This window comes from Carya illinoinensis, chromosome 3, assembly GCF_018687715.1.
Source record: "Carya illinoinensis cultivar Pawnee chromosome 3, C.illinoinensisPawnee_v1, whole genome shotgun sequence".
NCBI lineage: Eukaryota > Viridiplantae > Streptophyta > Magnoliopsida > Fagales > Juglandaceae > Carya > Carya illinoinensis.
The window spans coordinates 53,671,493-53,688,283 of NC_056754.1; the positions used below are offsets into that span (position 1 = coordinate 53,671,493).

The following is a 16,791-nucleotide window of genomic DNA, read 5'->3' on the forward strand; positions in this document are numbered from 1 at the left end:
TTATTGATTTATATTTTTGTCTTCCATTTTAAAAAATAAAGCTTACAAAATTAGCTTGAATTACCCGAATTGATATTTAAGGGGTGATTGCAAATTTAAGTACTTTAAAAGAGTTTGTGTATCATAAATTATTGGAATTTTGATGTGTAAGAATGGTGGTACACAAAGGAGTTTTTTTGTTTTTTTTCTCTGTGGGGCTTGGGCTCAGGCAAGCACCTTTAATTGCTTGCTTATTGTGCTTGTCATGACCAGACAAATTAGCTTCCTCTGGAAATTTGGCATATACTCTTTTTCTTCAGGTCATAGTTATTGCGCGCCAGTTGCCAACTTGCTATTTGCAGAACTGGCAGTTGCTCTTCAAATAAGATTGTTCAACAACATAATACCCCTCATTCACGAACCAACAAATAGGTGCTATGGTGCAGCGCTTTAGTCTTGTATAGATTGATAACAGATTTTTATTAATTAGTGCTTCATTCTCAAGTGATCAAATGCATTCAGAGCAATTTTCAAGATTTTTACGGGCTGGTAGGTGAAATCGACAGTTTTGGTACAGGTATTTTTCATAACGTACATTCTAACCATTGCTAACATTAAACATTCTAAACATGACCAGTCCTCTATTTTTCCCTATTTGGCAGGAATTGGTTTTCATTTATTAGTATCAGTGTTGATATGAGTTTCTGCCCTTTACATGCAATTATATATATAATATGAAGGTAACTCTCTTTATAGAAGGTGAAATCCTTGACTTTGTAGTAGCTATGTCCATCATAGTTGTATCACAGAGAATTAGTTGACCTGTTTGGTCAGATACTCTTCAAATTTGATTGAGCCTACGTGTTTTCAGTTCGTCAGGCTGTAGTTCAAGCCCTATTTTCAGTAGCCATTGATAAAACTGCCCTGTTTCTTTCAATGAATTGAAGCCTTCAAGTATATCTTTTGTGTCATATATTTCTTCAAGTATATCTTTCTTGTTCCTGGTAGTGCTTACAATAATAGATCTATTTTTTTAGAATGTTATTATACTTTATTTTAAATATCAATTCTGCTACGAGTAGTCATTCATGCGCACCCTTCGTCGTGCTGACCTGGAGGGTAGTTTTGTAAATTGAGTTGCTTTAAGGATTAGACTCCAGGCTTTCGTCTGCTCATTTGTCCCGCTTAGTCTGGCGCAAGAAGCCTCTCACATGATACTCAGCCCTTCTCGTCTCCGCCATCGGCACAACTCTACACCGACACATCTCCGACATTGTTACATCTGGGCATTGTTCTCTTGCCACCAGCACGTTTGGGCACCTCGGATTTGCGTTGCAATTGACGATCAAGTACGTGTATACTAGTTGAGGGAATACAAATACGTACGTATACATCTTATATGGATTTTTCTCTATTGTGGTTCCCTGCCATGTGATTCCTTGAGTTTTGCTCACAGACAAAGAACAAAAAAGGGTGAGACCCCCCGATTGCGTAATAAATGGTTTTCTACTTTCCTCTATTTTGCTTTGCTCACTATTTAGAATTATTTATGCTTCACAACTGGTTGTTTGGCACCCGTTTCTTGTGAGGATAATGGTGGAGTTAAGGAAGCATTTTCAACAATTTCAGGATAAAAAATACTTGATGGTGCCTCATTGATTTTTAAAGCTCCAGCTTTTTTCAATGGAACTTTAATTTCCAGATCTGTTATATCTTATTATATCTCTATAACCGTGATGATTTTGATGAAGCATATATTATACATGTGTGATCAGTACAACGTTGTCTCTCTTTTTCTTTATTTTTCTTTTAAATATTCTTTATCTTTTTGTAAATATATAGCCGGTGGTCAATAATTGTAAAGACATCGAGCCGATGTTATTATATAATTAAAAGACAAAAGAAGAAGAAGAAGAAGAAGAAGAAGAAGAAGAAGAAAGAGAAATGAAGCTTGATCTAGACGAACTTGATCCTATGAATAAAAATAAATGTAAAGATCAAAATATCATTGAAAACTTATATGTGTGTGTATATATATATATATATGAACTAGATGACGTAAAAAGTGGCGTAATGGGAAGGATACTTAACGCTGTTTGATTTCTTAGGCCACACAAAATATCCGATCACGCGTTATAAGATAAACGAGTTTTTGAGACTAAAATTTTATAACAAAAAAGATTATTTCCAACAAAAAAATAACCCATTTTTTTTGTAATGACGTCATATGTAGAGCATGAGAAGTGCCTTATTAATTCACCATATTAATTATTTCAAGGTTTTGCTTTGCCTTCACTTTGATAAGTAAGGCATAACAATCTTGAAAATTCTCTCTCCATCGGACCCATCTTCAATTTTCTCTTCTCATCACTGCCTGCCAACTTTTGCTTTGAAGAAACATGAAATCCCTGCTCAATCTAAACCAACGTGGCTGACATGTGCATCGATATATATCTCCCCATTCATTCAAAATCTAGAATTTACAAGGCCACGAGCTCACTTTAATGATAAATTAGCTGTCAAAGATTAATATTTTACGTATTCCAATAAGATTTCATGAGGTCCAAAGTTCCTTCCTTCCTACATTGATCGTCCAAAAGAGTTGAGCCAGGAAATAGGAATGGTACTCTGCTAAACAGAGAAACATTTTGACCGCTGCTTTTGCTTTAGTTTAGGTAATTTGACAACAAGTTTTGCTACATACAAACATAGTCGCGCACTAATTTATATACCAATACTGATTTATTCATATTTAAAATTTAAATTAACACTATTTTTAATAAAATTTATTTTTTAACTAATCACATTATATTAATATATAAATTAATACATAATTATACTTATAACTATATCTTTCTCATATTTTATATATCTCATTCGACAAAGGGAAGCCACGGTTGAGTAGTCTCCAAGTTTACACATAACAGTCAAAAGTTGCGAAAATGGAATGACTAGGCCTTTGACACCCTTTCTTCTTCGGACTGCCTTCAAATTCCCACAGAAATAAAAGTTGCGAAAATCGATGCAACATGTAGTCATATTCAACTTTTACATACCATATTTTTCTTTTATCAAAAATTTAATATATAAATAATTAATAAAAAAATTGAATTAATTTAAGAAGAATAAACTTAGAAAATAAATTAAAAAAATATTAAAAATTTTGAAAAATTTGCCAAAAAATAATGTGAAGAAATAAGAAGGTTGTATAGCATTGCTCAACCATATTTTCAAATTGGCATAGGACATATCATAAAAGATGTAGCTTAAATAAAACAATGGGCGGTGCATGCTATAAAAAAATTTTATTTTTTATTTTTGTTACTTTAAATTTATTAAATAATTTTTTAAAAAAATTACAAATTTATTAAAAAGTATTTATTTAACTATTAAGTAATAAATAAATAAATAAATAAATCGGTGGGTGGCCACCTGACGTGGGAGGCATTTCCCTAAAACAATCATTCAATTGTACAGTAAAATCAGCATGCAGGACTTTGGTGGTTCCTACCCATTGAACGTTCTTTCCAATCTTAATTGCAATCTCTTGGAGATGAAATAAGTTAAAATAAAAATTAAAAATTTAATAAAATATTATAAAATAAAACGTTATTTTAAAATTTTAAAATGTTAAATGTTTATTATATTTTATTTAAAAATTTTAAAAAATTATAATAATTAAATAGTCCAGACCTCCCAGACGATCTCTCCCATGAAATTTTAACCATGTAGCATTAGCCTATAACGTTTAATTCTATGATTTTTAAGTTTTTGTCCAAACTGATCTTTAACATATATAGAGTGAGAGATACAAGGATATATAATATCATGATTCTGATCACTTTAGGCTCTAGAATTCAAACAATAATTGATCTAAAAAAAACCTATATCGATCTATTCCGGATTTGCGAGAACATCATGAGTACTATTGCAATGCATGCATTTACACCATCCGTTCTTCCCCAGAAAATAATAAAAGTGCTCAAACCTAACGTAGATATGTACGTGCGGTCGAGATCTCAGATAAGGAGACATAAAATGTAACGATAACGGAGGACCTATTGACGATGGAAAAACAAATTAAAGAAAAAATTAAAAAGGACGAGTTGTGCATAGTCCATACATACTACGTACAACTTCTTGTTGAACACGACTCCTAAAAACGTTGCGAAATAGGATATTCATCGTGCTTGGTGCCAAAAGTAATAAAAATGTGACACTCAATCATCATGAGATCAGACCGTGACACCTCCTCCTCCTATATAATTCCTCCGAATGCTCTTGCTCCTACTGCACCTCCTCTTCCTCCTCCTCCTCCTCCTCCTTCTTCTTCTTCTTGGCGCAATGTTTCTTGTATTGTTACCAATGGTGCTCCTCCTTACGACGCTAGACGCCTCTGTCCCTCCAGTAGCTGCAAATCAGGTGAATTACATTAAAGTCCGAAAGCTGATTTTTGCAGCTAGTTCTCAGAATGTAGCCCCGCTTCTGCTGGGCTCACTAGAGAAAGGATATGTCCCTCCGTCGGCGCCCTCATCCCTCAAACCCCTTAAAACTGCTCCCAACAGCGGCCCTCCCACAAGTCCCACCCTCGCTCCGGCCTCAACAAACAACCAGAGGATCGAGAGGGACATGCCTGCTGGTAACGTTGTGGCTCCAAGTACTCCTTCCATAGCATACCCTTAACTCGATCAACGTATGATATATGGGCCATTGATCACGAAGGTCGTATATCATTATTAGTTTCTTTTACGTGTATCAGCGTTAATGTTGGAGTCTGTCTAGTCTATATATTTCGGCCTAATCAATACGTTGTAATTCTTTTTCAAGGATTACAATATATACAAGAGCCATTAATGTCTGTTTTTATCCTAAGCAAACTCTAGCTTCTTGGGAGGTGAGATTGGGAGTTGGGGTCCTTGAGAACCTATTCCTTTTTTTATTATTCTTGCAAGGAAAATTTTATACACTATACAACTATCCCGTTTTCATCTTATTAAATAAAATGTGACACATTTATCATCATTAAATAATTATTTATTGCATGCTTCTTTATCATCTAATGATGATGAATGATGTGCCACATCTTATTTAATAGAATAAAAATAAAATGAGAACATAATGTATAACATTACTCGTATCAACCCAATCATTGGCATGAGACAAGCAGCAACTTGTCGACAACCCTGCTACATGCGTCAACTAATTATCGGCAGGCCAGTTTTGAGCCTATCAATCTGCATGCAATTTCTATTGACACTAAAAGTACTTAAATATGAGACTGTGATGGTTAAATAGGTTATATGAGAATTAATAAAGTTTGTAATATTAATGTTCAAAGAGAAGAAATGGAACTTCGATATATAATTAATAAATAAGATCTTATCAACCATTAATATAATTAGCTTAAGAACACCATCGATCCATACATATGGATTAATAGATCTAGCAGTACTTGTAATATTATATATATATATATAGGGCTTTGCTACACGCAGTCGGGAAACGCAGTCGGCGTGCAGTCGGCTGTACGGAATGAATAAAAAAAAATTATAAAAAAATTATTTTATATTCAGGGAGACCTGCATGAATTATAAAAAGCTATAAAAATAATTTTTTTTTTTCATGTAGGTCCTGTATTAATTTTTTTACAACAGCCGATTGCACGCCGACTGCATTTCCCGACTGCACAAATCATTTCTCATATATATATATATGTGTGTGTGTGTGTGTGTGTGTGTCCCATATAACTAATTAAGGTAAAAAAATCTAATAGACCTATGAAGATTTGGATCTAATTGATCATCATCTACTTTTACGAAGGTAGACGTGATCATGAATCATGATGATGATCTCTTGCTTTCCAATAAATATTTAAGAACCCAAAACAAGCCTCACCAAATCAAAGGACATGATGGCCCTACATGAATTCCAACCTTTTGCATGATGTATAAAATGGAGTCGACACCGATCGATAGTGCCTGCATGCTGCAAAGAATGCTAGCTAGCTATTATAAGCTGGGTCTTCCCAGAGCTAGCTAGTACCAAACAGCTCGGAATAATGTCATCTTCCTACAGTTCCAACACCACCGATAAGAAGGCTTAACAGTCCATAACCTCGTAAGCTTTGACTTGGTCCTTGCTGGCTCCGCTTAGATTTAGAGTTAATCTCAACTCATCTCATTTATTCATTATAATTTTTTTAAATTTTTACATAAAATATAATAAATAATTTAATTTTTTTATAAAATCACTACTTGTCCCAAAAGTTTAAATTAATGAGAAGATGTAGATTTAATTATTTAATTTATATTTTAACATTCCCCTTCACGTGTGTATTAAACTCTTTATCAATGGATGGTCTAACAAGTAGAATATTTAATTAAATAGAGTATAGTGTAGAATCATAATTTAAACTCAAGACCTCTATTCTGATATCATGTAAAATTACTATTTACTTTAAAAACTTAAACCGATAAGAAAATATAAATTCAATTATTTATTTTATATCTTAATATTTTTAAATATTAAACTAATAATAATATTAAAAAATAATATTTTAACATATAATAATTTATTTAATATTTAATTTTAATTTATCTCTTATCAACTTATTATCGAAACATCACCAAATTTAGAGATTATATTTGCTCTAGAAAAAGCTCAGACCGGCCAGTTGTAGCTTTTATGGGTAAAGGAGGAGGTTGTGTGCCAAGCAAGCATAGGCCACCCACAGGATCACAGGTACTTTGCTGACCAAGTCCAAGAGACCCGCAGGGGAACATTCCAACTTCTGGCCAAAACCGTACTTCTAGTACCTTTATAGCCACCCCAGTTCTAGATCGGGTCGCGCGATCGGATGAAGAGACTCTAGATTTCCAAATTTCTAACCGGCCCACGTTTTGAAGAATTTAGATTTTTCAATATATTTTATATATAATCGTAAAGTAGGTAAATATTATATAATTATTTAAAAATTAAATATAATTTATTATTAAAAAATTAAATTTTTTATATAAATTTTAAATTTTATTTATTTATTTTTTAAATAATTACTTAATAGTTGTATAATTCACGATTATAAATATATTTTGTTATCTTAAAGAATTATCAGTACATACGGAACACATAGGCTTGTAGAAGACAAATCAAAGATCAGGACTATTGTTTGATCAAGATATATATAAGTTGGGTTGAGATGCCAAGCCAAATGCATTACTACTTACCCTAGCTAGTTGATTGATTCTAAGGCCTCACGTACACTGTTTAAGAAATTAATATGTCTTGGGACTCTCAAATTCAAAAAGTGGAAAGAAATAAGGTCGACGTAGTAATTAATTATAGACTTAATTTCTATGGTTTCAGTCCACTGTGTATACGTAATATTAGAAAGGTTAGCCACAGCGTGACCGACTTTCTCATGATCATGTGGCCTTCAATTAAAAGAGAATGGTATAATGAAGACAATATTCTCATATACCACAAAGATCGAAAAAGGGCCGGTATCAATCCAGTACTCTTCTGTTCCAAAGCATGTACATGTAGGGGAGGGAAAGAACAAGCTACAGGAACAATATTCCGATGCTCATAAACGTGTTGTTCGATCGGTTCGAATTGGAACTACTTTTGCATGCCTGTTTCATCTGCCACGAGGAAATTAATTAAAAGATGTTCCAAATTTGCTGAAACCCATGAAAATTATCAGATGCGCACCCCATGCAATTATATATAATTTGCATAACGATATGTTCATCAAGCACTAAATTAAGAATATATATTATTCTTTTAATTTGATTTATATGTTAAAACTGTTATTAGTGATGATATATATCTATATATATATATATATATATATATCTATCGTGTATATATAATATATTCCCTACATTAATCTATATATTAAAACATAAGCCTTGCTCTCATAAAATCACATCATCGTCTATATATAATATATTCCCTACATTAATCTATATATTAAAACATAAGTCTTGCTCTCATAAAATCACATCATCATCTATATATATATATATATATATCTGATCTATTCATAGGCATTTACACCACACACCATTCACATGGTATAATGTGGTTTGAAAGATAAATTTTAAAATTTAAATTTCATATATCAAATTATATCATGTGAATAATAAATTATAATATATAGATGGTGTGTAGTGCAAATACCTTATAATGACATAACTCATTTTCCATTTTATTATTATTAAATGAAAATTATGTCTTTAAGATACTTTTAATTTACCGTTTTAAATTTATGTGATTTAATTATATGCGACATTTTTATATGCATTACTTGACTAACCATTTTAAGTCATGATTCATGAGAGCTATGGCATTAGAGTAGTCGCAGTACTTTAATTAGCCAAAATTGAACTAAAAAATCAATTTTTTTTTTTTTTTCTATTTTTGTAATGCACCTTTTAGAAACACCATTTGTAATGACCCAGCCCAACCCTTTTATTTGTAAATCCAAAATCTTTTATCTGCTTTGGAGAGTATGATGTAGATGGTTTTCATGGGTTTTAGTTATATTATGACTAAAAAGAGCATTTGGATGACCATTGACACAAGGCATAAAACACTAATGTGATCTTTTCATTTCGTACGCCAGATTTCTTCAATCCAGGTGTCAATTTATTTAGTTTTGGAACTTGGACAAGAACACGATTCCTCCAACTTGTGAGCATGATCAGTAAAGATCAACTCTTTAAGTCCACATCCATGGGCATAGATGCATTTTGTGCTTCCATTATAAACAGAGAGGCGGAAAAGATAAGACATTCTCAAGAGCAATGGCACCAGCAGCAGACAAATTGAGGATGAACTTCAGGAGATTTAAGCCACACATTCTATTGGTTCTGGTACAGATTGGTTATACGCTTCTGTATATCTTCGCAGACGCTTCCTTCAACCATGGGATGAATCCTCATATCTTTGTAACTTATCGACATATTTTGGGTGGTTTGGTGATGCTTCCTTTTGCATATTTTCTTGAAAGGTGCGGCAAATAAATTTTCCAACAGTTATTGATTATCTTCAAGCCTGTAGCAGACCAACCGATATTGGAAATTATTCATTCCTTGAGGGTTTCAGTATGATTTGATTTTTCATTTTCTTTTCTGCAGGAAAGTAAGGCCAAAGATGACATTAGCTTTGTTTTTGGAGATGTTTCTGCTTTCTTTACTAGGGTATGTAAACCGAACATGCATGAGAGAGTTTAGTGATTAGTACTGTTTGCTCAAATAAGAAGCACTTACAGTTTACATTTTTTATTTTTGATATAAAACAGGGTTAGCTTAACCTTAAACATGTACTTCGCAAGTTTGAAGTACACATCTTCTACCTTTGTCACGTCCATAGTCAACACCATCCCATCCATGACCTTCGTAATTGCAGTTGCACTCAGGTGGGGCTAAATAATACTTTGAACATCTCACTCTTTTCTTGATGAATACTTGGTAGACATCATGAAAACCTTTGAGTGCTTTTGTGCAGGTTGGAGACTGTTGATATTAGGAACCCCCGTGGGATGGCAAAAGTCCTGGGAACCGCGATATGCTTGGCTGGGGTGTTGGTCACCACTTTGTATAAAGGAGCCGAAGTTCGAAGTTGGAAGAGTGCTCCTATCCACATAATCAGAACCAAATATGTCCAAGAGAACTGGATTAAAGGACCAATACTAACTGTTGTAAGTTGCTTGACGTGGTCTGCTTGGTTCATTATGCAGGTATATCCATAACTATTCAAACCTTTCTGCTAAATGTTGCAAGTTCAGATTACATATGCTGCTACGCAACAGTTCATAGCAAGGGATAGAAACTCATTTACTTACAAGCAAATATACATAAAGAATAATCAAAATCTTTTATTTGTGAACTGCTATTTATGAAGAGTGATGGATTTGGAGAGCCAGTTGCTATGCAAGTACTTGTATAGTTGTATGAGACTAACAAACTTTTTGGGTACTTAAATTTAGGAAGCAAACTTTCTAAGACCCAGTACTTGTGCCCAAGAAAAATAATCATAAAGATAATTTGCACATCGAAAATCGCCTAATTGAGAACATCTTTCTCTGGCATATGACATGAAAGATGATGGTGTGTATATTTGTAAACCATGTAGGGAATCACATTGAAGAAGTATCCTGCGCAATTGTCACTAACTACATGGATAAACTTCATCGGTGCAGCACAATCAGCTGTTTTCACCGTAATCATACTACACAAACCAGCGGCGTGGTCCATTGCATTTGACATAGACTTCTGGTCCATCGTGTACGCTGTAAGTAGAAAATGAATGAATTCTGATATTAGTTGCAGTTGATTCTAAATCATGTTTGTTTAAGTTTTGTATGATAAATGGCAGGGAGTTGTATGCGCAGGTCTAGCAACCGTCACTCAACTATGGTGCACAAAGCAAAAAGGGCCAGTTTTTGTGACCATGTTTAATCCCCTTGGAACACTGTTTGTTGGGCTTCAAGAGTACTTTCTTCTTGGCAAAAGACTGCACACGGGCAGGTATAATCATCAATATAATCACGGATTTATGTCCACTTTCAGGTGTCCACTTTCAGGAGCCGCACACACAGATTTAGATAGTCTCTGAATTCATTCTATGCCCCCTTCAGAATTCTGGGAGGATCCATTGTTATCCTTGGTCTATACGTTGTTTTATGGGGTAAAGAAGGTGATCAATATCCCATCAAGTCGCAAGAGAAATCCCTTTCGACTGATGAAGAGCTAAAGGAGCCGCCCAAGATACAAAGCGAAACATCAGAAAGGGAAATCCCCTGAAGGCTTGCTTCTCCTGGAAAAGATTACAATGCCTAAAGGGTCCTGAGGCATTCCAAGGTGGAAGAGAACGTATCATCATGATGCACGCTAGCGAATGAGCAAGCTATATAGCAAATAGCAAGTAGCAAGTGAGGGCCTATTGAGCAAAAAGGTCGCAAAATAGCTCTGTTTTGTTTTGTTTTGGTGTTTTTTTTTTTTTTTCAAAATAGTAATAAATTCACATGTGATGAATTTACAAGCTCTGTTTCACTACTTCCGAATGGTGAAACTCTAAAATATTTGAGTATCTAAAGCCACGTGGCAGATCTGAGACAAAAAGTCTAAAGCCATCAACAGCTTTAAGCCGTAGTGATGGGAACAGCATCCCAACTAATTTCCGTAGACAGTCCTAAGTTTTTCACAAGTACAATAATTCAAAAATACAGTCCCCTAATCTAATGACACCTAGAAATTATTTGAACCTTTGGAAATTTCAACCTTAAACCCAGGGGTGCATACCCCAGAACCCAAAGCCTTCGAAACTTGATCCAACCTATAGGAATTATAAATTTCCAAATTCAAACGGCCGCTTCTGTGGCATGCTTGATGCACCTTACAAAAGAACTCTTGTCATATATTAAATTAAGCCAAAGGGCCATCTCTACAAAAGCAACCTTTTAATAATCTTGCCGTCTAATTAATATCTTGACCCCGAGTCTTCCAAAAATCAATTTCCTTTAGAGCATCGGATAACATGGGAGAATTAGACTCAATGCATTTACAAATAAATAGCCCCTCGTAACAACTCAACTCAAGACATCCCTCAACATGCTTGTTACAGTAGTTTTCCTAGAAAGAATGGCGTCTTCTTGGTCACTTTGATTCTTCAAGCCGTGCTCGTATTAATTCAGGACTTGATCCCTTGTTTATACTGCAAAATAGAGAAGATGTTACATCCCTTGAAAAATAAATTGCCGCTTGTACAATAAATAATTTATTTGAATATCTATTTCTTATACTTTACAATTGCAATGTATTCCCACATCTTCAACATTTATATTAAAAAGCTCACCAGAAAAGCAAATCCCCTCCAGATGCCAGTTTTTCTGAAATCCATTCAGGAACCAGTTCTAGCAGGAGGCTCAGCTTCTCTTCAACTTCTCCTGCGAACAAAAATCAATGGGATTACCAAAAGCTACCAGAAAGGGGAATTGTGTCTTACACACAAATGCTTACTTCTGTCAACAATATCACAATGGCTTGTGATTATCTTGTGTATAAGCTCCTCTTTTGTAATAACAGACTGCTTCGTGGACTGAAATAAGAAGTGAATCATGTTAAAAAGCTTAGGGAGGCTAGCAATCATTTTTCGCCTCCTCTTTGCAAGGGAGATGGCTGGATTTTGTTCCTCCATTGTGATCCTCTCTTTCTCTCTTATCTGCACAGACAAAACACAGCTACCTCTCAGTTCAAATCGCACGATCAGAACAATGAGAAGTTAATTGGGATCAATAAGTCCATCTCTTACAGGTCGTTAAGATACGAGTATCAATTCCATGTTGCTAAACAATAGGGGTTTCGCATAAATACAAAGAGTGCGGCTGTATGCAGAAAAAGTTTCGATTTGAAATACACTAACCCTATCCTTGTACAAAAGTCACTTTCCAATTGTCCACGACATTCTGGCTGACACAACTCGTTCTTTATCTATTTTAAATTAATCCATACTCATAGCAAGCAAACACAATGGAAATCTTATCAATTTCTATTGGAATCAAAAAGAACATAAAATAGAAATTATACGTAGGTTAATAGCAGTTAAATAACACTGATAGATTAAAAAGAACCCAGACTGTAAACTTAGAAGCATGCATGGTAAAAATGAAAAAGTAGCAAATTTCCAAAAGGGCTTACCGATTGCAGAAGATTCTCAGGAAGAATATCAAAGATATCAGAATCAACTGAAACACCTCCCACATCATCTATTTTATCTTCAGAGTTCTCATTTTTTTCAGGAGTATCAAATTTCAACGACCTGGAACGGGGCAGACGCCTAACTAACTTTTGCGGGGAGCTGGTACAGTCATCCTCTGGGCTCATACAACGTCTCTTTGGTGGTTGCAATGTGGGTGTCACATTCATCAACCTGACTGGAGTAAAAGCAAGTTTTGCAGGAGTTGAGTCTATGTTCGAAATTTCTGTGGGAGAACCATTCCCATTATTCATGGCATCTAACAATTTGCTTGGGGTTGCAGGTGGACAGGATGGTATGAAATGAGCAGAAGCAGCACAAAATGCTACATTTTTTCCATTGCTGGCGGGGTCAATTGACAATTTTTCCAGGGATGGACCAGCACCAGCCGTTTCCTCTTTGGTGGAACTTCTGTAAAGGAGCAACTCCGGAACTGGAAGAACTGAAGGTTGGAAGGAAGTCTTCAATAAGTTTGGAGATGTGTTCTCTGCTTCATTGCATGTGACTTTCCGAGAAAAGCTCTTACGGAAGGATTGAGGGAGATGTGATGCTACTGCTGTTTGTTGTTTTCTAAGTGCTTCAACAGATGTATCCACAGACAAAGCCAAGTTGGGAGTTTCTTTAATGTTTGAATTCACATCTTGCTCTACTCCTGAAATTTCATCACCACGAATACAGGTTTTTGATACTGCAGGTTGCTGAGCTGTTAGCACATCAATTGATGTCCTAATAGGAAATGATGAGGTGGGTACTTCTCTCATGTTTGAGTGAATTTCTGTCTTTGTACGATTGAATGGTTCTGGCAAAATCTCCTCTGGAATTTCATCAACCTGGATGCAGAAGAAAAGTCTTCCCGATTACATGGTATTCCAAAATAACAATTCAATCTAAAACATTCTTAAAAATATAATAAAATACTTCACACATAAGGCATGTCAGAGAAAACTGACCACATTCTCATCCCAAAAACCTGTTGTTAATTGCATTAACTAGTTTTGAATGCCAAAGTGACAGTCACATGAGGGTAAAACATCCACAATCAAGTCCCATTGGGTAGGGTGCTACCATGGTCACACCCAGATAAGGAAGCCACCTCAGGTTCACCCTCTACCCTTTTTATTTAGCCAAAAAAATTTGAGAAAAAAAAAAAACGTCCATAATGAGGGAGACTTCAGGAGTGCCTTCACTGTAAACTTCATTTTCAATCTTCATTCCATTGAAAATAAGAAATCAGAATAGCAAAAATAGAATTTTTTTTTCAAAAGCAACAAGCATAGAACATATACCTGCCTTAAGTCCCATTCTCATTAGCTAGATCATAATGGAGGGGGTATCCTAAAACCCAAAAATGAGATTCCTAGCAAGTAACATCTACCTGTTTTAAGTCCCATTCTCATTTAGTTGACATGGTGGCAGACAAAACGTTTAAATGAAATGTACAGTAAATGGCTTCTAACTCATTTATAGATATGACTAGAGTAAACAATTTGAAGTACAATTATCCGACAGCAAGAATTTCAAGGGAAAGTGGTCATATATATCTATAGTTTTGTATATTACGGAAAATAATATTGCACTTCTCATTACATATCATGGCATCATTTGCAGTTGATTAGGAAGACATGGTAACTAGAGCATTAAAAGAAATATTATGCTTGCATATAAAAGCAGACAATTGAAATATCATACAAGATGTGACTACAAATAAATTATAGCATTCAACTAAGCACAGATCCAGAGTAGGTAACAAAGAAAGCGTACACCATGTATACCTCAGGATGAGATTTTGAAAAATCTGCCAGCCGTGCTCGGAAGACCTTCCTCAAATACATATTCCGGCTATCAGATTTCAACTTTGCATTATCTTCTATTGCATCAATATTGATAGAAATATGAAGATCTGGCTTCATACAACTCGTCCGCTCATCAAACACAAGTACCCTCTTTATTTCAAATGCATCGCGTAATATAAACTTCAACTGAGCCAAGTGACTATACGAAAACCTCCTAAAAACATTTAAAGAAAATGGATTCATTAATCTTGAAGAGAAAAGGGTAATCAATGTAAGGGTCCATTTGACTACTTTTGGAAATCAAACGGTCCTTTAGATCTGAGAAGAAAACAAATGCGGAATTACTTAAGAAATTAGGATTCTTTTAATATTTTCGAACTTCTTTTCTACTTTCCCCGCTTGTTTCCCAGATCCACGCATTGGCTACATGAATAAACTTTCTGGAAAGACCAATCGAAGGTACGACACAAGAATCTAGAATCTTTTATACCTAAATTACATTTTTCTCAGAAACCAAACCAAAACCCCAGCAACTTAGCAATGATATCATAAAAAATAAAGAGCAATTAAAAATACCTATAAACAAATACATAAAATACAATACCTATCAGTTAAACACTCAATCTTCGGGCAGATATTCGTAAAGTTTGTCGCCGAACCCTTCAACCGCAACAATCGAATCGAACTATCCAAGCTATCAAAAAACTCGGCAAGAATCTCAAATCTGCCATAAGAGAGGAAAAACCCAAGCTTTTTTACAAAAAAATAGCCAAATTATATAACTCAAGACTCAAGTCACATTAAATAAAATAATATTGAAATCTCTTACTTTTCCGGTAGCTTGAAGGGCCCTCCGGAAGATTTCTTCGGCTTACGGGTTGGGCTTTCGGCTGGCCAGGATTCGATCTGCCTCCTGGCGGACTTTGGCTGGAGGCCAGATAGGTCGGGTGGATCCGTGTCGTGGAGGCTCTCGGCAACCCTCCGGACTTCATTTATCGAAAGCGCAACACCACGGTTCCGAGAGGAGCGGCGGGGGAGCTGAGTGGGTTTCTCTGGGGTTTTGGAGCTCAGTTGGTTAGTGTTGGGGGACTTCGACTGAAGAAGGGGCTTCTTGGACTTGAAGGGAATTGAAGAAGCTTCCGAGCGGTTCATTTGGTATCAGAGAGAGAGAGAGAGAGAGAGAGAGAGAGAGACAGACAGAAGGAATGGAGATTTTGGGTGAGGATTGCACAGAAGCCATGGAGCGCACTAGGGTTTTTGCAGTTGAAAGATGTACGAACAATGCCCTCGTTGCTTGACACGTGGGTTCCCGCCAAAAAGATCCGTTTGTTCGCGCAGTTTTCTTGGGGTCTGTTTGGGAAGCCGGCTAGTGTAAACTAGTCTCAGTCAGAGGTTACCTTTATCCCGGTGGAAAAAATTAATTCTACAAATGGTAAAAACTTAAAATTTGAAATTTAAATTTAAAAAAAGTTAATGTGTATATAGATATGTAAAAAGTTAATGATAAAATGAAACTTTTCTCAATATATAAGTATTCTAAATATTAGTAAAGAGAAAAACTATGTATATGTGTATAAAGTAAGAAGAAAAAAGTATTGATAACCGTGTAATATTCATATAATTTTTAGATATATGTTATTCATTGAATTTATAGTAAATTGATGTGCGTAATATACAATAATTTTAAGGTCCCCCTTTTGTGCAAGATTCAGCTCAATCAGTTTAGTCTAATTTTAAACTGAGTCTAACATATAGTCGGTCTAATTTAATTTTCTTTTTTTTTCTTCTTTCTTTTTTTTTGAAAAAATTGATTAATAAAAAATATTAATTAAAATATTAAATAAAAATTAAGTGACTTATTAATATGGATTATGTAACTAATTTAATAAAAAATATTTTATATGATCAATAATAATAAATTAGATGAAAATTACATTATTAATTTATATAATTATTATATAATTAGTTAATTGATATTATGTATTAGTTAATTGATAGAATATTAATTTGTTATTTTATATTGTTAATAGTGATAGGTTAGATGAAAATTACATAATAAATTGTACAATTATTATATAAATAATATATATATAATATACTTTTATTTTTATTTTTCATTCGATTCGGTCCGATCCAATCTGTAGTGGAAAAACTCTAGACCAAGACCAGACCAAAACATTTCGGTCCTCTAAAACATGGATCGAGACTGACCGGTCTCAGTCTTGGTCCGATCCGATCAGATCCAGTTTGTTTCTCCGAT

The 16,791-nt window shown here is 34.6% G+C and overlaps 2 protein-coding genes across 2 annotated transcripts; one reads left to right on the plus strand and one right to left on the minus strand.

The window, feature by feature from the left end:
• The first annotated feature begins 8,751 nt into the window (after nucleotides 1-8,751).
• LOC122305315 (WAT1-related protein At4g08300-like) lies at nucleotides 8,752-11,066 on the plus strand. The gene is made up of 7 exons (XM_043117735.1): nucleotides 8,752-8,992; nucleotides 9,120-9,182; nucleotides 9,284-9,400; nucleotides 9,490-9,721; nucleotides 10,117-10,275; nucleotides 10,360-10,511; nucleotides 10,622-11,066. Exons 1-7 carry the CDS (start codon nucleotides 8,787-8,789, stop codon nucleotides 10,785-10,787), a joined length of 1,095 nt encoding a protein of 364 aa, XP_042973669.1. The 5' UTR covers nucleotides 8,752-8,786; the 3' UTR covers nucleotides 10,788-11,066.
• Nucleotides 11,067-11,309: 243 nt separating this feature from the next.
• LOC122305314 (CDT1-like protein b) lies at nucleotides 11,310-15,772 on the minus strand. The gene is made up of 7 exons (XM_043117734.1): nucleotides 15,361-15,772; nucleotides 15,136-15,255; nucleotides 14,511-14,745; nucleotides 12,681-13,568; nucleotides 12,003-12,204; nucleotides 11,839-11,929; nucleotides 11,310-11,697 (listed from the first exon to the last, which is right to left on the minus strand). Exons 1-7 carry the CDS (start codon nucleotides 15,681-15,683, stop codon nucleotides 11,640-11,642), a joined length of 1,917 nt encoding a protein of 638 aa, XP_042973668.1. The 5' UTR covers nucleotides 15,684-15,772; the 3' UTR covers nucleotides 11,310-11,639.
• Nucleotides 15,773-16,791: the final 1,019 nt, after the last annotated feature.

Bases quoted from the DNA above. Each gene is read 5' to 3' on its own strand.
- LOC122305314 (XM_043117734.1), bottom strand. From the start codon at position 15,683: ATGAACCGCTCGGAAGCTTCTTCAATTCCCTTCAAGTCCAAGAAGCCC. The intron at 11,930-12,002 runs GTAAGCATTTGT...TTTTGTTCGCAG, and splicing joins TTGTGATATTGTTGACAGAA to GAGAAGTTGAAGAGAAGCTG. The intron at 11,698-11,838 runs GTGAGCTTTTTA...TCTATTTTGCAG, and splicing joins GGAGGGGATTTGCTTTTCTG to TATAAACAAGGGATCAAGTC.
- LOC122305315 (XM_043117735.1), top strand. From the start codon at position 8,787: ATGGCACCAGCAGCAGACAAATTGAGGATGAACTTCAGGAGATTTAAG. The intron at 10,276-10,359 runs GTAAGTAGAAAA...GATAAATGGCAG, and splicing joins TCTGGTCCATCGTGTACGCT to GGAGTTGTATGCGCAGGTCT. The intron at 10,512-10,621 runs GTATAATCATCA...TGCCCCCTTCAG, and splicing joins AAAAGACTGCACACGGGCAG to AATTCTGGGAGGATCCATTG.